Source organism: Rhincodon typus, chromosome 23 (assembly GCF_021869965.1).
Source record: "Rhincodon typus isolate 14 chromosome 23, sRhiTyp1.1, whole genome shotgun sequence".
NCBI lineage: Eukaryota > Metazoa > Chordata > Chondrichthyes > Orectolobiformes > Rhincodontidae > Rhincodon > Rhincodon typus.
In genome coordinates this window covers 21559335-21584512 of record NC_063354.1, presented here as the reverse complement: position 1 = coordinate 21584512, position 25178 = coordinate 21559335, and the positions used below count along the sequence as shown (strand labels likewise).

General features: G+C 41.4%; 1 protein-coding gene across 1 annotated transcript in view; it reads left to right on the top strand.

Annotated features, from left to right (window-relative positions):
• Positions 1–25132, top strand: part of ccdc57 (coiled-coil domain containing 57) — a 159129-nt gene extending 133997 nt beyond the window's left edge. Inside the window, 2 exon segments of the mRNA XM_048611036.1 lie at positions 4372–4624; positions 24474–25132. Of these exon segments, the coding sequence (XP_048466993.1) occupies positions 4372–4624; positions 24474–24697 (477 nt within the window). The 3' untranslated portion in view covers positions 24698–25132.
• Positions 25133–25178: the final 46 nt, after the last annotated feature.

The window sequence follows — 25178 nt, the reverse complement described above, 5'->3', positions numbered from 1 at the left end:
ATCCCCCACTATCAACATTCTTGAGGTTACCATTGACCAGAAATTCAATTCAACCTGCCACATAAACACAGTGGCTATAACACTGGGCCAGAGCCTAGGAATAATACAGCGAATATTCTCCTGACTCCCCAAAGCCCATCCATCATCTACAAGACACAAGTCAGGAATGCGATGGAATACTTCCCACTTGGGTGCAGCTCTGACAACACTCAAGAAGCTTGACACCATCCAGGATGAAGCAGCCCACTTGATTGGCACCACATCCACAAACATTCACTCCCTCCATCACCGATGCTCAGTCGCAGCTGTATATACCACCTCCAAGATGCTGTGTAGAAATTTGCCATTGATCCTCAGATGGCATCTTCCAAACCCATGACCCCTTCCATTTAGAAGAACAAGGGCAGCCAATTCATGGGAATATGAATTCCCTACAAATTTCCCTCCAAGTCACTCACCATGCTGACCTGGAAATATATCACTGTTCCTTCACTGTCACTGGGTCAAAACCCTGGAATTCCCTCTCAAACAGCATTGTGGGTCAACCCACAGCAGGTGGACTGTAGTCGTTCAAGAAGGCAGCTCACCACCACCACCTCAAGAGATGGGCAATAAATGCTGGCCAGCCAGCGACACCGACATCCCATGAATTAATTTTTTTTAAAAATCTTTAACCTTTCCACAGTCAAATTGTGCTAATTGCATCTTTTTTGTTCTTTCGTTCTAGCCAAATAGATTCTAACCGTGACCCTCTTGGGCATCCTCTCTCTCCAGCACTACAATATCCTTCTATATTAATACTGCCACCTTTCCTCCTTTCTTTCCTTTCCTATCTTTCCTGAACAACGTCTGTCCCTGAATATTCTTTATATTCCTTCTTTCAACCAGACTATATGGTAACACCACCACATCGTATTTCCATGTGTCTGTCTGTATTTACAACTAATCAGTCATATTTACGAAACTCCATATTGTCAGAGACATATACTGTAACCCTAATATAGAATTCAATACTTTCCTTATGGTGAACCCACCTAAAACTTTACTATTTTTCACTCAAGTGCTATCTGTCTCTTCCAATATTCTTTCCACCCTTGTATCCCGTATTACTACCAAGTTAGTTTAAAGCAAAAACAGAAAATGCCGGAGAAACTCAGTAGATCTGGCAACATCTGTGGAGAGAACGCAGAGTTAATATTTCAAGTCCAATGACCCTTCTTCAGAATGGTCAATTTAATTTAAAGTCACCTCAGGAGCACTTGCAAATCACCCTGCAGGTAAATTGGGCCTGGCTTTGTTTCTGTGCACTCTGTCTGACCGATAAAGGACTTCTTTCCCTGGAACTGGTCCGTGTGTCATAAGAATCAAATGAACTCTCCCTCTGGCACCATCTGTCCAACCATATGTTTCCGTATTCACTTACACAAAGTAGCGGAAGTAATCCATAGATCACTACTTTTTGAAGGCTGCTTGCTAATTTCTGACCTAACTCCCTAAATCCCTGAGTCCAGGATTATCTCCCTCTTCCAACCTATATTAACAGTTATTTGGTAGTATTGCCAGAAGAAAGCTACATTTTGTTGAGGTTTTTCATTTTGCACCCATTAGGATGATTCACAAGATATAGCGATGTAATGGATATGTAGTTAGTTAGTGGACTCTGATTGGTAGAGGCATTGCAATTCTGGTGTATTCTCCATGGAAATGCTCCTTACAATCAGTCACTAGTTGTCAAACAATCAGCACTCTTCTCACACAATATGAAAAGGTTGCTTTCCATTTATATTGGTATTTCATGGTAACTGTCTGGATAAGTGACAAAATATATTAGTATTTCTTGTGAATTGTGATGAGTGATGTAAAACATTGACAAAAGTTTTTTTCAGCAATACCCAATCTGTATTGCTGATACAAGTGTGGACCACGACTACTGAACGTTCCACCTTGCCCCTCAGGATACTCTGCAGCCATTCAAGTGACATCTTTTACCTGGTACCACGGAGACAACATATCATTCATATCTGTCGACAGAAATCCCTGACTGTTTGCCTAACTATCAAATTTCCTATAACCAATGCTCTTTCAGCTTTCTTCATTCCCCCTGTACAGCTGAGCATTCCCCAGATAAACCATCAGTTTTAAATACTGACAATGGTGAAGACTGATTGCACTCTCGGAATTCTAACAATACACATCTACCTTTTTTTTTAAACTGCCTGGTGATCATCCATTCCTGTTCTCCTTACAAATTCTTAAGCTTCAGGATAACCATACGCGTGTTCAGAAAGCTCTCGGCCTCGGGCACAGTGACACTAACTGCTGCTTGAGCTCTGGAGCCTATTGAAGTATTTGAAATACTTAATGAAAAATTGAAATTTTTACTATGCCAACTCTTTAAACTAACTTTCTGACTTTGGAGAAAGGGAGACAAAGCTACAATATTCACCTGCGAATCAAATCATAGCCTCCCTATGATATCGCAGTTTATAATGCCAACCCTGCTGCCCAAGTTTAGTAATCCTGAGAATTGCCAGGTGTACAAAATGGGTTCCATATTATTATAGAATACAAAGATATAGAACAGCAAAATTTGAAACAATACTTCAAATCACCAATGACAAAAATGATGGCCCATAGGCTCAAACTGCAATAATTGGTCAAATTTAGAACTAATTTCAGTGTAATTCTGCACAGGTAGAATATGTTGACGCATGGAGTGAATTTCCTTACTGTTAGTGCAAAGGAAATCTTCAAATATTTTAAAAAAGCAATAGGTTCCTTTGGATGGGTAAATTGAATTGGATTTCCTAATCCATATCCATTTTGTGATGATACCTGCTGTTTTGCCTATTTCTAGGACATCATTACCATGTTAGCCAATAGATGGCATCATACATTAAACTCTTTCCAGCAAAACTCACTTGTTGAAACAGCAGGGGTCCCTGGAATCCACTGATGCTCTTTGCGACAATAACTTTTGTGGGATGCCTTTTCCACCAATAGGCTTTGTTTGGTAGTTTAGATGCAACATTCGTGATTGTCTCTCCATTTACATTGGTTGTAAGAAGTTTATGCATCACGTGCACATCATTGGAAATGTGAAAGTGAAGAACTACCCTTCAGTGTTACATTAGACTTTTATTTTAAACTTTCTGGATGTTTGAGACTGGGGGGTGGTCAAGTGAGGAAATCGAAGGCTGATCTCCTTCAGGGATCTTGCCATCATACTCTGCTAAACATCATCAAAAAAAAGCGTTCTGCCTGCTTTAATTTTCCTAATCTATAAAACAACAAAATATAAAGTCGGGTGTGTAAATTTCTGCACAATATAGAATGGCCTCCTTCTGTGCTACATTATTTTACATGCCCTGCGTCAGTGTCTGCCTTCCAAAGCACCAACACCCATCCTGTCACCACTGATTGATTAGTTGGTTAATGCAATGAGTAACTTAATCAAATAAATCAGTGAACCTCCAAACTAGATACCAATTTTCAGCCAGTCTACAAAGATTGCATTTAGCATCAGTGTCAGTTTGGTTCCCGACTGGAAAATATACTGACAATTCTGTGGATATTGGATGAGGAGAAGATTTTAGCTCAATTGTGATTACCACCACGCCTTCCAAAACTGAATATCTGGGCTCATGCATAAAAGAATGACTACTTCAATCAAATAGGAATGACACCCAACGCTCATCAAGCTGCAACCCAGACAGGAGTCAAAACCTTTAGGAAAGGAAGGAGAAAGAAAGGGAATAATTGGCAAGAGAAAAAGAAAATTTGCAAATCCATCTGTGTGTTAGAAGCAATTCTGACAAGTGACTATTTCTGTTGGGTGTTTCTCTTGCATGATCTGAAAGCCAAATTCTACAGGAAAGGTATACCTAAAGAATTGTTTGATGGCTCTCTGAGTTTATCCAAAAGGTAGCTAAGCCAAACATACTAGGAAAGTCTCATGTTCAGTCCCAAACATATAATGAATTAATTGATCTTTACTGCAGGAGTAGGAGCTACACAATTAGCATTATCAATTCTGGTTTGTAGACTTGGGAAGGGTAAGAGTCAATGATCCCCATCACTGATTAGCATTTGTGTATTCTGGTGGAAATACACAACTGTGGACAAAATTAGGCTTGGCTTTTATTATTCCAGTGATCTGTTAGCCTGAAATTTACTGGGAATGATGACAAATAATGGTCATTCGGGCAACGTTATTGGTGCTTGTAGAATTATATTTCAGCAAAAAGTCAACATCGTCAGCAGAGGGAAAAAGAGTTACTTAAAATATGTAAATAATTAACAAAAACAGATGTGGTTAATTCTTACAACTGAATCTGCATGGGATGTTTCTTATTCTGATCTGACTTTCAGAATCCAGCTGTACTGTCAACAGGAAAATCCATGAATGGTAAAACAAAGGAAACCACCATCTCAGTGACTAGCCAGTCACATTTTCTTGTACCAGAACCAAGCCAGACACAACCAATGATGCATGGTCCATCCGCTCAATCGGAACTAATAATGTCATCCTATGGAGCAGACAGTTCTATTCAAGATATTTGGCAGGTGCTAGAGGGAGGATCCAGTCCTTCCATATCTACTCCACAGAACAACAGTGAAGCAGGTAATGGCGGCATAGGAGGAATGAGGAAAAATAAAGCGTTAGTTTATTTCATTTGTTTAATGATGAAAATGCTGTAGGACAATGGTGACTTTAACAGATGTTTTATATTCAAAAAATGTCAGCAATAAAGTGGAGTTGCAGGTGGACAGGGTGGTGAAGAAGGCGTTTGGCACGCTTGCCTTCATTAGTCAATGCATTGAGTTCAGGAATTGGGATGTCATGTTGTGTCTGTGCAGAACATTGGTGAGCCCACTTCTAGAATACTGCATTCAGGTCTGGTCTCCTAGCTGTAGGAAAGATATTGTTAAACTTAAAAGGATTCAGAAAAGATTCACAAGGACAATGCAGGGTTGGAGGGTTTGAGCTGTAGGGAGAGGCTGAATAAGCTGAGGCTATTTTCCCTGGACTGTTGGAAGGTGAGGGGTGACCTTGTACAGGTTTATAAAATCACGAGGAGCATGGATAGAGTGAATAAGCAAGGTCTTTTTCCCAGGGTAGGGGAGACCAAAACTACAGGACATACATTTAAGGTGAGAGGGGAAAGATTTAAAAAGGACCTGAGGGGCACTTTTCTCATGCAGAGAGTGGTGTGTGTATGGAACGAGCTGCCAGAGGAAGCGGTGGAGGCCAGTAAAATTGCATCAATTAAGAGGCAACTAGATAGGTACATGAATAGGAAGGATTTAGAGGGATGTGGGCCCAATGCTGGTAAATGGGACTAGATCAGTTTAGGATATCTAGTCAGCATGGATGAGTTGGACCGAGCGTTTGTTTCTGTGATGTATAATTCTATGACTGAGTACTTCTAATATAAAGTGCTTTACATTCTTTTCTAGCCTCTTAAATGGGCAACGTCCTCTATTACTTTCCTCTTTCACTCTATCTAAGCTTGTCTATTACTCTACATCTTTTTCAGTGTGTAATTTTTTTTCTCATTGTGAATTTCTCAGGTTTGTGCTGATTAAATTCTACTGATTCTGTTTGAGTTTGTAGAAGTGCTTGGTGGTTTCCACGGTTGCTAAAGATGACAGGGTTAAATGTTGGACATGAGGAAGGCTTTAGGCCTGACTTCAATTGTCCAGTCAGACCAACTTGTTTCTAGTCCTTAACCCTATTTGCAGCATAAGGGAAATCGACCAAAGGAAACTTGGAGAAAAGGACAAGCCTCTATAGGGAGGTGGTTGCAGAGGGAAGGAAGAAGGATTCCCAGGAGGAGGCTTTACCCACATAAAGTCTTCAAGAAACATTTATTTTCTTTCAACCTAAGCCAGCTATAGGTTGTACACCATCTACATTTTACAAAGGAGTTATTCACAGAAATTTCTTGCAACTAGACTTAGTCACAGTTCAGGGCAAGAACAATGTGAAACTGCTATGGCTATGAATTTTGTTGCATTCGGATCCTTCCAGACTAGAACAGATGACATTTCCAAGTTCATAATACTACACAAGGGAGGTGACTGATGGTGTAAGGAGAGCAGAGTTCATTAAGGAAGCAGAAGGTACGTATGGTTTTGCCAGGATAATTGCCTTCCTTCTGGCGTTGGGGACCATTGATTTTATACTTTTGTGGGGGCTGTACCAAAATGTAGGGGAGTCCAAAACTAGAGGGCATAGATTCAAGGTGAGAGGGGAAAGATATAAAAGGGACCTAAGGGGCAACTTTTTCATGCAGAGAGTGATGCGTGTATGGAATGAGCTGCCAGAGGAAGTGGTGGAGGCTGGTACAATTACAACATTTAAAAGGCATCCGGATGGATACATGAATAGGAAGGCTTTGGAGGGATATGGGCCAAGTGCTGGCAAATGGGACTAGATTAATTTAGGATATCCGGTCTGCATGGACACGTTGAACTTAAGGGTCTGTTTCCGTGCTGTACAACTCTATGATTCTGCTGCATGTGCACAGGGTTCCACTTGCAGAATATGCAGATAGCATGTGACTTTATTCATTACATGATGCTGGTGGGTGCCCCAGTGTCTTAGCAGCAGTCATTCCTATATCCAAGGGTAGGTGATGGCCGATTGGTATTGTCGCTGGATTAATAATCCAGAGTCCCAGTTAATGTTTGGGGAACCCAGGTTCAAATCCCATCATAGCAGATAGTGAAATTTGAATTCCGCAATAAAGTCTGGAATTGAAAGGTCTAATGTCCAAGCAAGCCACTGGAGAAAAACCCATCTGGTTTACTCATGCCCTTCAGGAAAGAACACTGCTGTCCTTACCCAGTCCAACCCACATGTGATTACAGACTTACAGCAATATGGTTAACTATTAACTGCCCTCGTTCAATTGTATTGATTGCTAAAAAGCAAAGACTAAGGTACTGGAAACAACTGGAAAGCACAGCCCTAAAATGTGGGGGCTACTGCCAAAATTGGGAAACAGTGTCATAGACTAGTCAAGCAACTGCCTAACATAGTCATACTCACAGAATCATGCCTTACACATAACATCTCAGACAACATCATCACCATCCCTGTGGAAGGCCAGGGTGTCCCGGAAGGAACGGTCCCTGTGGAAGGCAGACAAGGGAGGGGAGGGGAGTGGAGGGGAATATGAGACGAGACAGACTCATATTCCCCTCCCTTCCATTGTCCGCCTTCCACAGGGATTGTTCCTTTTGGGATACCCGGGTCCACACTTCCTTCACCCCCAACACCACCCCCACAGCCCTACGGCACCTTCCCCTGTAGCCGAGAAGGTGCAACACTTGCCCATTTACCTCCTCTCTCCCCAGTATCCAAGGGCCCAAACATACCTTTCAGGTGAAGCAACACTTCACCTGCACTTCCCAGAATCTAGTCAACTGCATTTGCTGCTCACAATGTGGTCTCCTCTACACTGGGGAAATGAAGCATAGACTGGGTGACCGCTTTGCAGAACGTCTATGTCCTGCTCGCAAAAAAGACCCTGAACTACCTGTTGCCTACCACTTTAACGCACCAATCTGTTCCCTGGCCAACATCTCTGTCTCTGGCTTGCTGCAGTGTTTCAGTGAAGCTCAACGCAAGCTGGAAGAACATCTCCTTTTCCGCTTGGGGACCCTGCAGCCCTCTGGATTTAATATCGAATTCAATAATTTTAGGCCTAAACTCTTCCATGTCCCAGCCCCCTTCCCCAAACACCAGGCCTTGTTACCACGTAGGTTGCGTGTAATGGCAGGCTGTTGTTAGTCACTAATAGTCTTCATTAACAACTATTCACCCTCCCAGCCTGATCATTATCAACTCTTTGTCTGTCCAACTGCTCTTCTCTGTTTAGGCTCTATCCTATCGTTTACTCCCTACCCCATATCCCTCCCATTTTTCTGCATATAAACTGATGTTTTCCCAGCCACCATCAGTTCTGAGGAAGGGTCACTGGTCCCGAAACATTAACTCTGTTTTTTCCTTCACAGATGCTGCCAGACCTGCTGAGCTATTCCAGCAACTTTGTTTCTGTTCCTGATTTACAGCTTCTGCAGTTATTTCGGTTTTCACTGACAGTCAGTTTGGGTTCTGCCCATGCCACTTAGCTCCCAACCTCATTACAACTTTCATTCAAACATGGACAAAAGAACTGAAATCTAGACCTGATACAATAGTGACTGCCCTTAATATCAAGGCTGCTTTTGACCAAGTGTTGCATCAAGGATGTCTAGCAAAACTGAAGTCAGTAGGAATCCAGGGGAAGACTCTCCGCTGGTTGGAGACATACCTGGAACAAGGGAAAACAGTTGTGGTTGTCGGAATTCAATGCCCTTGGCCCAACCATCTTCAGCTGCTCAATCAATGACCTTCCCTCCATCATAAAGTCAGAATTGGAAATGTTCACTGATGACTGGACAATGTTCAGCACCAGTCATGCTTCCTCAGATACTGAAGCAGACCATGCACAAATTCAACAAGATCTGGACAATATCTCGGCTTGGGCTAACAATAGGCGAGTAACATTCACACCACACAAATGATAGTCAATTACCATTTCCAACAGTGTGAATCTAACCATTGGCTCCCTGGCATTCAGTGATGTTACCAACACTGAATCCCCACAATCAATATTCTAAGGGTTACCATTGACCAGAAACTGAACTGGACTAGTCATATGAAGATTTGGTGACAACAGCAGGTCAGAGGTTAAAAATAGTAACTCACCTCCTGACTGTCAAAAAGCATGAGTCAGCAGTGTGATGGTATACTCCCCACTTGCCTGGGTGAGCCCAACTCCGACAACTTGCAAGAAACTTGATATCATCCAGAAGAAAGCAGCTCGCTTGATAGGCACAACTACAAACATTCTGTCTCTCCACCACTCATACTTAGTAACAGCAGTATGCACCATCTACAAATTCACCAAGGCTCCAAGACAGCATCTTCCAAACCCATGATCATCTAGGAGAACATGGGCAGCAGATACCTGAGAGCACCCACCATTTGCAACTTCTCCTCCAAGCCACTCACCATCCTGACTTGGAAATATATTGTCATCCCTTCAGCATCACTGGGTCAAAATCCTGGAATCGCCTTCTTAATGGCATTGTGGCTGTAACCTACACCAAATGGACTCCAGCAGTTCAAGAAGGCAGCTCACCATCACCTTCTCAAGGTCAGCTAGGGAAGGGTAATAAATGCTGGCCATGCAACAACCCACAAATTTCGCGAGAGACTGTACAAAAAAAAACGTTCAGACCAAGTGCTCCATTCCCATCATGCTTGAGCAACCTATCAGATGAGACAGTGCCTGTTGCATGATTAGGGGAATCCACATCATTGAGCTCTTGACTGTGGTGTACATGTGTACAACACGTAGCCAGCATATACTAAAGACAAGCATGCTATTACATGAAGCATCTTAATGGAGGCTATTAGGTGCTTGAGCAATTATTCTACTGCTTGAACTGCAGAAGCGCACTGCAATTTGTGTCCCAATTCTTCATGGTCTGCTGTATGCTGTACAATCTAGCCATCATGAGGATATAGTTTTTTCCACCAGGAATAGGGTAGCAGCTCAATAACGGGAGGAGAAGCAGGAGAGAGGGAAAAGGCAACCAACATATCCCTTTTCTGACCATGCTATTCATGACCACCTCATCTGAGTGCAATTCCACTGAACAGCAGCCAAATCTCCATTGCATAAGAATCACACACCATGCCTTACTTCCCCCGTCCCCCCTTACTTCCCGTATCAGTGCCCTCTTGGGCACAATAGTGAAATAAACAACACTTGGAGACCACCATTTCAAACCAATTTAACCCAACCAGTATTTCATACAAAAATCATTTATTCAGCATTTGGTATTCTCCTGCTGTCAGTCATGTGGGTTTCTTTGCTTGTCCTGGTGCTGCTTCATTGACTAGCATAGCTGGAGGAAAGCTGTCAGCTTTCAATGGAGATAGTAGGAACTGCAGATGCTGGAGAATCCGAGACAACAAGGTGCAGAGCTGGATGAACACAGCAGGCCAAGCAGCATCATAGGAGCAGAAAGGCTGACGTTTCGGGCCTAGACCCTTCATCAGAAATGGGGGAGGGGAAGGGGGTTCTGAAATAAATAGGGAGAGATGGGGAGGCGGATAAAAGATGGATAGAGGAGAGGATAGGTGGAGAGGAAACAGACAGGTCGAAGAGGCGGGGATGGAGCCAGTAAAGGTGAGTGTAGGTGGGGAGTTAGGGAGGGGATAGGTCAGTCCAGGGAGGACGGACAGGTCAAGGGGGCGGGATGAGGTTAGTAGGTAGGAGATGGGGGTGCGGCTTGAGGTGGGAGGAGGGGATAGGTAGGAGGAAGAACAGGGTAGGGAGACATGGACGAGCTGGACTGATTTTGGGATGCGGTAGGGGGAGGGGAGATTTTGAAGCTTGTGAAATCCACATTGATACCACTGGGCTGCAGGGTTCCCAAGCGGAATATGAGTTGCTGTTCAAGCCCACCGACTCCCACAGCTACCTAGAATACACCTCCTCCCACCCACCTTCCTGCAAAAATGCCATCCCCTATTCCCAATTCCTTCGCCTCCGCCGCATCTGCTCCCAGGATGAGGCATTCCACTCCTGTACATCTCAGTTGTCCTCGTAACTTCCCCCCCTCAGTGGTCGAGAACGCCCTCGACCGTGTCTCCCACATTTCCCGCAACTCATCCCTCACACCCCGTCCACGCAATAAGAACCAAAAAAGAATCCCCCTCGTCCTCACGTACCACCCCACCAACCTCCGGATCCAACGCATCATCCTCCGACAATTCCACCATCTGCAATCCGACCCCATCACCAAAGACATCTTTCCCTCCCCACCCTTATCTGCTTTCCGGAGGGACCACTCTCTCCGTGACTCCCTTGTCCGCTCCACACTCCCCTCCAGCCCCACCACACCCGGCACTTTTCCCTGCAACCGCAGGAAGTGCTACACCTGTCCCCATACCTCCTCCCTCACCCCCATCCCAGGCCCCAAGAAGACTTTCCACATCAAGCAGATGTTCACCTGCACAACTGCCAATGTGGTATACTGCATCCGCTGTACCCGTTGTGGCCTCCTCTACATCGGGGAAACCAAGCGGAGGCTCGGGGACCACTTTGCAGAACACCTACGCTCGGTTCACAATAAACAACTGCACCTCCCAGTCGCGAACCATTTCAACTCCCGCTCCCATTCTTCAGGCGACATGTCCATCCTGGGCCTCCTGCAGTGCCACAACGATGCCACCCGAAGGTTGCAGGAACAGCAACTCATATTCTGCTTGGGAACCCTGCAGCCCAATGGTATCAATGTGGATTTCACAAGCTTCAAAATCTCCCCTCCCCCTACCGCATCCCAAAACCAGCCCAGCTCGTCCCCGCCTCCCTAACCTGTTCTTCCTCCCACCTATCCCCTCCTCCCACCTCAAGCCGCACCCCCATCTCCTACCTACTAACCTCATCCCGCCCCCTTGACCTGTCCGTCCTCCCTGGACTGACCTATCCCCTCCCTAACTCCCCACCTACACTCACCTTTACTGGCTCCATCCCCGCCTCTTCGACCTGTCTGTTTCCTCTCCACCTATCCTCTCCTCTATCCATCTTCTATCCGCCTCCCCCTCTCTCCCTATTTATTTCAGAACCCCCTTCCCCTCCCCCATTTCTGATGAAGGGTCTCGGCCCGAAACGTCAGCCTTTCTGCTCCTATGATGCTGCTTGGCCTGCTGTGTTCATCCAGCTCTGCACCTTGTTGTCTCTAGCTTTCAATGGAGGAGAATCCAGGTGTCCTTATATTATGTTCTTGTTTCGCTCCTCACCTAGAATGTCCTACTTTAGATGGCATCACCTCAGCCTTGGGCAGATGCAATGTGCGCTGGCAAGTTGGCTGACAGGCAACAGCAAAGACACCAGCAAAATCGTTGTTTTGGGAGAACGAATGCTGTCACCCTGAGAGAACCAATAGTTTACGCTCCATAGAAACACTGCCAGCCCCTAGGAGCTGCACATCAGCAATCCTAGCCATGTGTTGGAAAATAGGTTGCAGAACAGCTACAAGAGCCTGCCTACCCCTTTGAGCACTGATATCCATAGTAATCTGAGTCCACATTGTAACAAGGTGAGACTTCCTAGCCTCATTGAGTTTCCACTACATCTGTTCAATATTGGGTAGCTTCTGCTTGTGCTGCAATGGACTTAAATGTCAGCCTTCAGACACTGCATCATTGTCAGTTCTCAAATTTTGTTTTATTGATTTGGCCACCGTTTCGATGATGCAAAGGATATATTTCAAATTCCACATCAATCCTGAGTCAGAAGCCTCAATGGTCCTTAAACATATCAACAAGTTTCTGGCAAGCCTGCCAAACCAACAAGTATTTCATTGTGCATGTCCTATGCCATTCTGTATGCTTTCCAATCAAAATCCTTATCTAAGACCTCAGCAACAGAAATAAAGAGCAAACTCACTCTGTGAAGAATTGGCACCTGTGCTAACCTTTGCCACTTCCCTTGCTGTGGGCATTTGTACTGGTGCCTCCATATGAGCTACCCTCTAAAATATACACAGCGCCATTGTCAAAGCAAGTGGCAGGAAGTGTGAAATCAGGTGACAATGTTTCTTCATCATCAGTATCCTACAGTTTGTGGATTTTATATTGACACAACAGTGCAGTTTGGCAGTATTTGGGTATGTGAAAAGAGAAAGGCTCATGAATAGGGTTGACATGAGGGAAGACAGAGAATGCAAGAGACATGCACTTGTACCGTCTACAGATTCTGTACCAACAAATTGTAGGACAAAGGAAAATTGTGATGTGAGAAGGTGGACTAGATGCACACACACTGTAATCTTCTCTGGCTATGTTTTCACTACTGGCCACAGACTGCTGCTCCATTCTGCTCCTATGATGCTGCTTGGTCTGCTGTGTTCACCCAGCCCTGCACCTTGTTGTCTCGGATTCTCCAGCATCTGCAGTTCCTACTATCTCTGCTCCATTCATGTTTTTTACAATCTCTTCTATGCAGGTGAGGACATACAGATGTGCCTGTCCTCCGCCAGTTAGGTGCTGCTAGTTCCATTTATATGCTACTCTATACTATAAGAGAGAGTTGAGCTAGTTCAATCAATAATTTCAATGCATTTGAGTGCTCGCTGTAATTGGTCAATTTGTGCAAGTGGTGAGACATAGTTTTGAATCTTCCAGCACTGAAAGTGGGAGAGGGTGAGATGAGGCTAAAGGTAAGGTTTGAGTCATGCTTAATGGAGACTGTTTATAGGTGAGTGAAGGGTGTGTGGTGAATGCAATAGTGTATAAAGACAATGGTTCATTTTTCTCAGTCCAGTGTATTGATACATTCACTAACCTTGACCGTAAATGTGAAATCATTAACTTTCTTCACATGCTGCATCCAGGTCCTTGGGATAAACCACTTCCTTTAACAAAAGTGTCCATCAGCTCCCATAGCCCCCTCAGTGTCTGTCTGGAAAGCCTCCCTGGCCCACTGTGGGTACAGGACTTCTCTCCTACTGTCCATCATCTGCTCCATGACATCTAATGCTGAATCAGAGAACCTTGGAGTATGCTGTCTGCTCTGTTGTGACGTTTGTAAGAGTGTCTTAGTAAGAAATACAAAGAAAAAGGTTCTATCACTTGTTGAAACAGGAATGAATCTCCAATTTAAGTGGCGCTAATCTTGCCTAAGTTTGGGTGCTCTGCTAAGACATGCAGCCACTTAGCAGCATCAATTGTGCTGGGATGTGTATTGCTCTTATTTAAATTAGAAGGCAGTTTAAAATTCATTTTCTCCCTGCATCACAATGAAAGGCAAGACTCAATCACGCATTGCAGTTCCTGTGTCTGTTTTTTGGTCTTATCTAATTTTGGTTCCTCAGAGTACTGGAAGATAACTGGTACAATAGACTAGCATATAGCCTAGCGAGAATCCATACCTTCAGATCAGATGGAGAAGCTATAGCGCCAGTGGAATGTTTCAACACATTTGTCCTTCATTTTAGCTAACACTGAAATTCAACCTGATGCTTACCTAATATTTGATTCTGCAAACCTAACAGCAATCGATCTGTTGACATTGCTTTTAGGAAATCAATAAAGTTGTTGTACCAATGGACATTGACTACAATTTATTTGATCAAGCCCATGAAGCTATCTTGGTCCCATCAGATTACAATTCTTATGAGGTGTGAACATTGTTATGTTGTCTTTTGCTATCCAGCCACCGCCTATCTATGTGCAATGTCTGTCTGAGTGGTTTTGCTGAGCTAAGCTGGAGAACCATTCAGCATCTTAGTAACATATAACTACTTTGGAAACAATTCAATTTTTGGTGAAACTTTCTTTTCTACTATGAAGCACTGGGTTCCAGGAAGGGAAAGCTGTACATCTCTGTCTTCTACCTCTCCTTCCAGGGGTAGGAATTACAATTTAAGATTAAGGTCTGCCTTTTGAGACATGGAGATTTCTATTGATGCTCTGAGAGAAAATAGTTATGTTCTTCTACAAAAAGCAGTGGAAGCTGGGTCTTCTATTTTTTCAAGGCTACATTTGTTAGATTTTCGATAGAGAAGGGGAGATCAAAGGATCGTGGGGGGAACACAGGAAAATGGAATTGAGACCAGTTAGATTAGCAATGATTTTATTGAATGATAGAACAAACTCAAAGGACTGAGTTACTTGCTCCTGAGTCCAGTCTTGTTATTGAGCACTTGTTGGGGTTTGTGCTCTAACCAACCCTACAATAGAAAATTCCTCCTAAGAATACCTTTAATGATAAAAAAGAAAATCACTAATTTAGAATACAAATTAATAAGGTTTATTGGGCATAAAGGATTAATACAGAACACTCCATTTATCGAGGCATGATGCAGTGTGCAATTTCAATGCATTGTCTTTCTTTCTGTGGTCTGGATTGTGCTCTTGTTGCTTCCTTGAAACTGGTCACCTGACTCGACATTCTTCAACATTTTAACTTAGTCATCATAATTCAAATGTAATTACAAATCTTTTTGCAATCATAAGACTTCAACTCTAATTTTACAGTCTATCTTAACTGCTTTGTTGTATATGACAACACTCTCTCTCCTTCACCCCTACTTCTCCCTGCTTCCCCTCCACACTCTCATAATACGGGATTCTTATCCTTTTTTTAAAAAACAAAGGACCTCAAGCCTTTTACAATTATTTCAGTCACTTGTGGGTTTTTACAGCAATCACCAACCTATGACCATTACCCATTAACAGACAATGTCCTACACAAATGCTAACTTCTTACCAATTGCTCTGCTACTAATTTCTAACTTTAACTCCTGGCACGAGCCACTTTAGCAAGTGTCTTCTGACAAAATGATGTCCCTGCCTAGCACAAGAACGTCAGGCAAAATCACCTTTTATACCTTTTTTTTGGGCTGTATCTCCTGACACCCTCAAAAGGTTCACACTGCGCATACGGAATGTTCTACACATGCACATTTCATGAAGCGCTTTGCCAGTAAAAGCAATATGGCAGCATCCAAATAACCACAATAAATATGAGCAAATGGAACAGAATGATGACTGCAGGACTGGCAGGGGCTCTGCACATACACGTTTTGTAGATGCATACTAAGGGCATCTTGAGGGTGTTTCTTTCACAGATAGTTTTTGCAATATTTAGCTCCAATATTCAAGAAGCTCAACACAATCCAGGGACAAAGCAGCCACTTCTCTGATGCTGCTTGGCCTGCTGTGTTCATCCAGCTCTACACCTTGTTATCTCTAGTATCCCAGACTGTTTGACTTCAAAGGACATCACAGCTGAGCCTTTTCTGTTCTCAGAATGATAGGCACATACATGTTTTACAGCAACAGTCATCTGATAGTAACCAAGAGCAGGAAAAGTAGCTCAGATTGCTGGAGAAACCCAAACAGACTTCGTGGCTGAGATTAACTCACTATTGAAGTGAATCTGAACCTTCCAGTGCCTGTAATAGTTCACTATTAGACTGGGTGGTGCATTTACTCATTCAGCCATTCATGCAACCCTTCTGCTGAATTTCAGGGAAAAGATTTGCAACAAAATTGCAGGTTTATTCCTGGCATTGTATTGAATTTTACTTTGTTGCATATATCAAGTCAGACACTTGTTTGTTTTAAGTCTACTGGGGCCTTTTATCTTAGGAACAGTTTGATTGCACACTACTGTCTCTTGGCTGGGTAGAAAGGTTATCTGTTTTGGGAACTATGTGAAATAATTATGACACTTTAGATTGTGCCTACATCAGGCGACTAACTGCTATCTATCAGCAGACAAGTTGACCGAATAAATGATTAACTTATTATGTAAGACTAACAGACAGCTGTAGCTCTGCACATGGGGTGACCATAATTCAGCGTATCCTAACTTGCACTGGCTGGATTTCACAACAAATTTTAGACAGACTGTAAGAAATAGGAGCAGGATTAGGACATTCGACCTCCTCATGTCTACCGCACCATTCAACAAGATCCTGGCTAATCTGCCCCAACCCTCAATTGCTCTTTCATGCCAGCTCCTCATAGCCCTTAATTCCCCAATATTTCAAAAATTCTATCTACTCTTCTCTAGATATTTTTAGTGATCTAACCTCATAACTCTCTAGTGTGGAGAATTCCAGGCATTCTCTACATTCAGAGAAGGAATTCCTTTGCATCTCAGTTTTAAATGATTGATTGTTTTCTTATTCAGTAACTATGTCTCCTAGTTTGAGATTCCCCATTGATGGAAACATCACCTCAATATCTACCACATCAAGCCCCCTCAGAATCTGGTTTTAATAAAATCACCTGTCAATCTTCTACAATCTATATAACATAACCATTTTAGCTGCTCTTAATAAGTCAACTCCTTCATCCCAGAAATCAGCCTTAAACTGCCTCTAATGCCAGTATAACCTTTCTCAAATTTGGGAACTAAAATAGCTGTAACAAGACTCCCCTATTTTTAAACTCCAACTCCCTCACAATAAAGGCCAAAATTCTGTTTGCCTTTTTAATTACTTGCTGTATCTGCATACTAACTTTGTTTCATGCACAAAAGTATCCAGATCCCTCTGTGCTGTATTTTTTTGGAGTCTCTCTCTCTATTTAAATAATAGTCTGCCTTTTGATTCTGCATCCAAAATGAATGACCTCACACTTTCCTATATGAAACTCAAGCTGCCAATTTTTTTGCCCACTCACTCAAAATATCTGTATCTCCTTGGAGATTCCTTAAGTCCTCATCACAACGTGCCCTCCCATCTATCTGCGAATTTGGGTACATTGTTTTCTGCTGTCCCCTTTAAGTCATTAATATAAACAGTAAATAATTGAGGCACAAGGACTGATCCTTGTTGCAGTCTACTTTTACGATTTTCCGATCTGAAAAAGACCCGTTAAGTCCGACTCTCTGTCTTCTTTGTATTAACCTGCTTTCAATCCACACTAACACATTAACCCCAATACCGTGACAGGTGAGAGTTCTTTCACTTGTGAAATGTGGCATATATTCGGACCAAGCAATTTTGTGTATAAGTCAATTGCAACTTTCCAAAAAGCTCTTCTAATTTGAAATAAATTAAATGTAATACAAAGTTCAATATAAACAGAATGCTTCAACACATTTCACGTATTCTGTCTTGTGCAAACAGTATAACCTGTAATGGTACTATATTTTTAAAAAATGATTTTCAGAAACAGATTCTTTTTGTATTTTTAATGTGACAAAGTTCTGTACCATTTCCATTCAATAGCTTAAAATCAGCAACATAAATTCTGGAAGTAGCTGAGACCCATTATTACTGCACATTATATTTTCAGTTTTTGTAACCACAGGCAAGGCAAGAAAGTATTTTGAATAACAGAACTTTTATTACAAAAGTTTGATAAATGCTTGATAGAACAGAACTCAAACATTGCTAAAATGAGATACAAAGTCAAATCTTTTTGTCTTGTACTTATTAGAAACTAGGACACAAGAAACCAGGTTTGAAAAGGAATACCAATTTATTCAGCATGAGAAGAGGGTGCTGAATGTTTGGGCCATTGTTGACACGGAAATGCAGCAGGAACAGTTAAGACCGTAGGATATAGGAGTAAGCCATTCAGCCCACTGTGTCTGCTGACCCATTCAGTGAGATCACAGCTCAACTCCAGTTTCCTGACTTTTGCCCATAACCCTTGATTCCCTTACTGATTACAAAGCTGTCTACCTCTGCATTGAATGTACTCAACAACACAACCGTGACAGCCCTCTGTAGTAAGGAATTCCACAGATTTCACTACCCTCTGAGAGCAGAAATGCTTCCTCATCTCTGTCTTAAATTTGCACCGCTTATTCTGAGATTATACCCTGTGGTCCTGAACCCTCTCACACAGGGGGAAACAATCTTTCCAAATCTACCTTGTAAATTTGCCTAAAAATCTTGTATGTTTCAATAATCTTTTAAATTCCAATGTACAGGCCGATCCTAATGAATGTTTTGTCATAAAACTGTCCTTCCATACCTGGTATCAGCCTAGTGAACCTTCTCTGGATAGCCTCTAATGCCAGTATATTTTCCCTTAGAAAAAGAGCCCAAAACTGTTCACAGTAGTCCAGTTGTGGTCTGACTAGTGCCTTGTATAATTTTAGCAAAACATCCCTACTTCTATATTCCATTCCCTTGAAATAAAGGCCAACATTTCATTTGCTTTCCCTATTACATGCTGAATTGGATGTTAGCTTTTTGTGATTCATGGACAAGGATTCCCAAATCCCTCTGGAGGTTTTGTTCTGTAGTCATTTTGCCTACCACATAAATGAGTAGTATGATATGATTTTCAGTGCTGATGTGATGCAAGGTATGTAGATCAAGGTATGTATGTCCTGTCAACTGGACGACCACATTAAACAATATGTCCTATTGACCATGTGTAGTGATTAGCATGTCAATCATGCTCAACCAGCCCATGTTTGCAAGTCTCTGAACACCAAGCCCAACATTAGATGTAATTCTGCTAGTGGACAACGTTTACTAATGTTGATATGACTGTGTTAGATGTTACAGTGGAAACCAATGAATGATTGTCAGTTGGGCTCAGTGTGATGCATTTGTGCAAGTTAGAGTTTACATATATTGCCACTCAGAACCTTGTTTTGTGTAGAGAAAAAGGAATTTTTACCCCAATGAAAAAGTTGCAATGGGGACTGCCAGTCGCTGCTACACTCCCATGGTGACACCCTTACCAATCAGAATCTACCTGACAGAACTAAGCACAATGATTGACAGTTAACTGTTCCTCCTGCATCTCCAGGCCCATGCTGTATCATCCCAATCAGCACCCTCTTTTCATGCTGTATAAAGTGGTGTTCCTTGTCAAGTCTGGTTTTTGTATCCTCGTCCTGATGTGTGCAAGGCAAAAATCTTTGACTTTAAAAAAAAAAATTAGTAGACAGTTACTAGATTTGCTGTAAAAATGGAAATATTCTACATTCTAGTCACTTCTAGTGAATACTGGATTGAAGTGAAGAGGGTTTTTCTAAATGATCTTGTAGCAGAGAGGAATTAAATGAGAGAAAGATGTGGAGTGTGGTCCAGTAAGTGACATTTATCCTTTCTGAAGTGGAGAGAAAAGAAACATATAAAGATTTTTATTAATTATGTTCACAAAGCCATCTCTTCTGATCCAAACTGAAGTTAATAAAAAGTACAATTGGAAATGTTATGAACAATTTGACAGTATGGAAATGCAGAACTGTTTCATCGACCTGAAGAGCACATTCATGATGATTCGTGAATAAGGCATCAGGAAAATAATGAGTTCCCCTGAGTAATTAAATAAGTGGAAAGTGCAAACTGGTAACAGGTGGTGAAGTATAGTCTGCAGATATACGTAAAATACCCAGAGATAGTTAGCCAATTGTGCATAATCAAAACACCCAGAATATGCATTCTTGATTTTTAAACTCCCACTTAGAAATGCGGTAAAGTGAGCCTGTTCAAGATTGATAATGAACACACTTGACTGTTCATTGATAACCAGGCCTCATTACTACACTGCTTGCCAACTCTCTGACCGAAACAGCAAGTAGGTTCACAGCTAGGCAATGTAGTATTGAGGGTCAAGTTTAACTATTTGATTTGCTAATGAAACACAATATACAGCATCCCTTTAAGTAATGCAATGTCAATGACTGTGCAGGATCATGGCAAGGTGAAGCCACATAAAGTCAAAGTTTTGCTTACTTCAGCAGGCTCAGTAAATTTTTTTTAGCCGGAAAATGAGACCAAGGATATTATAAGATGTAGCTCTGCTGCTCTTAAAATTGGTTGCAGAAAGCTGCCACGAGGGATGCAGAAGAATGGTCACTAGCTGAAGATGTGGATTGTTCTTTGGACGCGAGGTTGTGGTTGAATCTTGGGAAAGGAGAAGGTTAAGGTTTTCTAAAGATGCTCAAAAGAATCCCTGGTTCTTCCTATAGACTTGACAACATTTACAACGTACCTTCACTGGCTATCTTTTGGCCTTGCTGCTATTTCCAGGTTCAGCCTAGGAGAGAATCATCAATGCAGCTTTGCTCAGATCTCAAGTTAAGTCCAAATTTTGTCATTTGAGGAGGTTGGGAGGGAGAAAAAGAATAGATTATTCTCAGAATCGTTCTGTAAAAGGTTTGAACTTTTTTTCCGTTTTCAATCAAGTTTATGGTTTTTCAAATGTTTACTTTACATATCTAATCTGCTGGAGCTCTTGAGAAATTGAAAGTCAGGATTGATGGGACCAATGCTTGGGAATCAATTACATGGGAATAATGATCTTCCATTATTGTGATATTTGATATAGGCTAAGATAAATTTGACTGTTATTAAGACTTGTTACTGAGAAGCAGAAAATGTCAAAGGAGGTGTGTGACAATGCATACCATATTCAAGAAACTAAATAGTTTGTCAGTGAATCTTCCATTGTATCACTCATGGTGAGGAGTAGAGTTTTTGACAGAGATAAAGGCGATTGCTTTGGTGCTCCTAATGGTAAGCTCGAGGAAGATTTTTTTTGGATGCTGGGATGCTGTTTACCTGACTACAGTCTCTTAAACTAGCAGGTATAGTCTCAGGATAAGGGATCAACATTCAGAACTTAGGTAAAGAGAGATTTCTTCACTCAAAGGGTTGCGAATATTGGGAAGTCTCTGCTTCTAAGATATGTAGATGGTCAATCTTTTATTTCAGCCTTTGATATAATCAACAGATTCTTAGACTGTAAGGGAGTTGGGGACATGGAGATCGAGCAGAAACGTAGCATTAAAATCATAGTTCAACCATGATGTTGTTGAATGGCAAAGCAGAACCCAGGGGCCATTTGCCCTATTCCTGCTCCAATTTCTTATGTTCTAAAATCAGTATTCTTCAATTTTGGAAGAAATCAGATCAACCAATGTGGGTATTTATTATACACACACTCAGTGTGTACAGTATCTACAAGTAAAATGCTCTGTTTCACACTAATCCGGGGGTTTAGCATGTTATTATTTGTAATGTTGTTAAACAGAAGTGAACATATTGATTTGAAATCAATGACTCGCAAACAGATTTCTGTGCTGTATTTATGCCATGATAAGTGTAGGTATGGCATGACATCCTAGTGCAACATTTCCTACGTTACAGCGGTGATTACACTTTAAAAGCACTTCATCGATGGCAAAGTAACTTGACATGTCCTGATGTTGTGAAATCCAAATCTTTCTTTTTATAGATTATTATAGCTGGACAGCAGGTTTGGGACGCACAGAGGCACAAACAGCGTAGGTTCAATTCCCAAACCAGCTGAGGGCTACCGTGAAGGGCTGTCCTTCATAACGTCTCCCCTCGCCTAAGGCATGGTGATCCCCCAAGTTAAACCACCACCAGTTCTCTCTCTGTAATGAAGGGGCATCCCTAGAGTCTGATAAGACTATGATGACTTTACTTTTTTATACCAGCACAGAATCCCACAATACACAAGTATCATAAAAACAAATGTTTTTATTAATGGAAAAATAGAAATGAAGGTCCTATCTCATCTTTGTCTACCTCATTCAGATAATTAATATTTATACCAGTGAAGGCCACAAGATTTCTGGCTTGTATGTTAATGGTAATCTTAATTCTTAGGCACTGTTCATTTTATTATTAAAAGATTTCCAAGGGAATTATTCCTACTTTATCAGTCATTTTCTTACCTATACCCTGTCATGAGTTCCCTATGTTAGCATATTATTCCACCAGTGCTGTCACATTTTAACATCAGTCTAAGAATTAAAATGTTGTGAGCATGACAGGTGTGCTTCGAGTAGGCTACAAAAGCAAAGCTGAGATCACAACCTATCCTAATCTTTACTTAATGTTCAAATATATTCATTGCCGGTTGGATCGCTAAAAGATTATCCTGACTAATCTTCCTCTTCCTTAGTGTTGAGGCATTTGGCTGTCATACATACTGGGAACGGTGTATAATTTAGCAACTCACCAGATAATCTGAGCCACCAGCAGATCTTAATTTTCTTTAAAATTCCATTCTTGATTTGCAGCAATGATATGATCTGGATGCTAATAACAATAAAAGCATTTTATTATCAAAAAGTCCAAAGTAAAACAGATTAGAGGTATGTAGAGAATGGCCAGTGTTAAATTACTTTCCGGATTAGAGAAGGACATTGTATTGTACGTAAGTATGTCTTTTCTATTGCTTCTGGCTAGAAGAAAACAATGAATAATTGGAAGATACTAAAATATCAGCATAGCTTTTTCCTTGGAAAAAAAGGTTTGCCGTCTCCTCTCTAGGCATTTTCCTTGCAGCATGGCCTCTGCTTGATTCAGCAACAATAACTAACGTTTGTATGAAAGGTTATCATGACCTGAAATGACTTTTACATATAAATAATCATACACAAGTTGGCCATTTAATCACTCAGGTCTGCTCACTTATTGAAAAAGACCTTGGTTAATCTGATTAAGAAGTCAAATTCACCATTCCACCATCCCTGATAACCTTTTTAACAAGCATTTATCTATCTATGCCTTAAAAATATTCATGAATCTGCTTCCACCACTTTTTCAGAAAGGAAGTTCCATCACACTCAATGCTCTGAGAGAAAAGAAATCATCTCCTAATTTTTAAACCACTAGATCTTGATTTTCCTTGGCAGAAGAAGAAACATCCTATCCACTTTTATCTTGTCATAACCCCTCAGGATCTTCATATGTTTAAGTTGTGTATCACTCTAAACACTCTGGCAGATACAAGCCTACCCTGTCCAACTTTTAACAATAAGACATTCCAGGTGTTAGTTTAATAAACATTCTCTGAACTGCTTTCAATGGAAATACATCCTTCTCTAAATGGGGTGATAATACTGTACACAATACTCTAGATGTGGTCTCATGACCTGTATAACAAAGCATGAACTCCCTACTTTTATATTCAATTCCTCTTGCAACAAATGATAACATTTTATTAGCTTTCCTCATTATTTTCTGTATCTACTTAGCAACCCTTTGAGATTCTTGCACTAGGACATTCAGATCCCGCTTCATGTCAGAGCGGTGCAAACTCTCACTATATAGATAATGAGTTGTTAAATTCTTCATGCCAAAATGGACAATTTCACATTTTCCCACAATCTACTTCATTTGTACACCTTTGCTGACTCCCTTAACCTATCTATGGGTGGAACCTATAGGGGCTTGAATGGTGTGGGTTGTGGCAAGATGTGTTGCAGAATTGGAGGAGTCCAGTGAGGCCCATCTCAACATCAGGATCAACTTGCACCATCTTTTATGTTTTTGACAAGCAGCCTGACAAATTTCTTGCTGGACAGCAGTGAATTGGCCATTATTATTGCTTATTAAGTGCCTTGTTGATGACCCAACTTACGTCATTAATATTCAACTTCTTATTTTACTGAATAAGTTAGATCTCAAGTAAACTCGCCATGGTAACCAGAGTTGGTACCTGGCAGATTCAGCTCACCATCTGCTCAAAATGACCTTTGTATTGGACACCAAGTACCAGTATGTTAGGATACACTCTATGGGCACCATCTGCATGTGTCCAGTGTCCATGAACACTGGCATCAGATATATGCCAGACTCAAAGAATTTTGAGTAGAAAAAGGATTAGAAATTAATTTTTTTGAAGAGGAGGAGAAAGGAGAGGAACTTGCAAACGTTTTCCCAGATTTTAATGATTACTATTTCTGGACCAATCTCCATTCCCTTGTGATTTTTTTTTTTGGATTTTGAGTTTTACCTTTTTCAATATCCGGACTTGTGATTTTCCACTGTATGATAATGGATAGCTTACAGAACCTTTTTGTGTAATTTAATACATTAGCATCTGGTGGTAAAACACTGTTTCAAGCACACTGTTAAAAAAATGTTTCTTTTTCTAGATGATGATGGTGTAAGAAAGCTTGCGAATAAGACAGAGTCGGCACTGTTGACAAAAGACACCATTTCCACAAAGAAAGCTGGAATGGAACCAATAAACACCTTACAAGGACATAAAGTTAATGTCCAGAGCAAAGCAAAACCTCACCGCTTTACTGCTCCTAGGACAAAACAGAAACATTCATTCAAAACTGCAAAGATTAGAAATTACAATATCCGTGATTAAGTACTGTCATCAGCAAGAATCTGAAACAAGAGATCCAAGTGTTGCAATTGCAAGACAGAATATCTTTTTCTCACACTGAACTTCTTAAACTATTCACTCTGGAGTACCAAAAAACAACTACAGACTTCAGGAATCTTAGTGGTTTTCTTTCAACAACGGAACAGGAACTTTGTCAAACTTTACCTTCAGCAGTCAAGAATATTGTGCCATTCTTACTACAGTCCAGTATCTTTTTCTCAAAGGAGTCTTCATATCCGTACTCCTGATAACCAAAACAATTGTTTTACATGAAATGGGAAGTGGGACAATCAGGTCTTTAATTGGCTCTGACAGTTCTGTCACCTTTTTGCTGGGTTGTCAATCTTTTGGTACTATTCACAGGACTTATTAAGATGTTTCAGAGATAGTAGGAACTGCAGATGCTGGAGAATCTGAGATAACAAGGTGTAGAGCTGGATGAACACAGCAGGCCAAGCAGCAT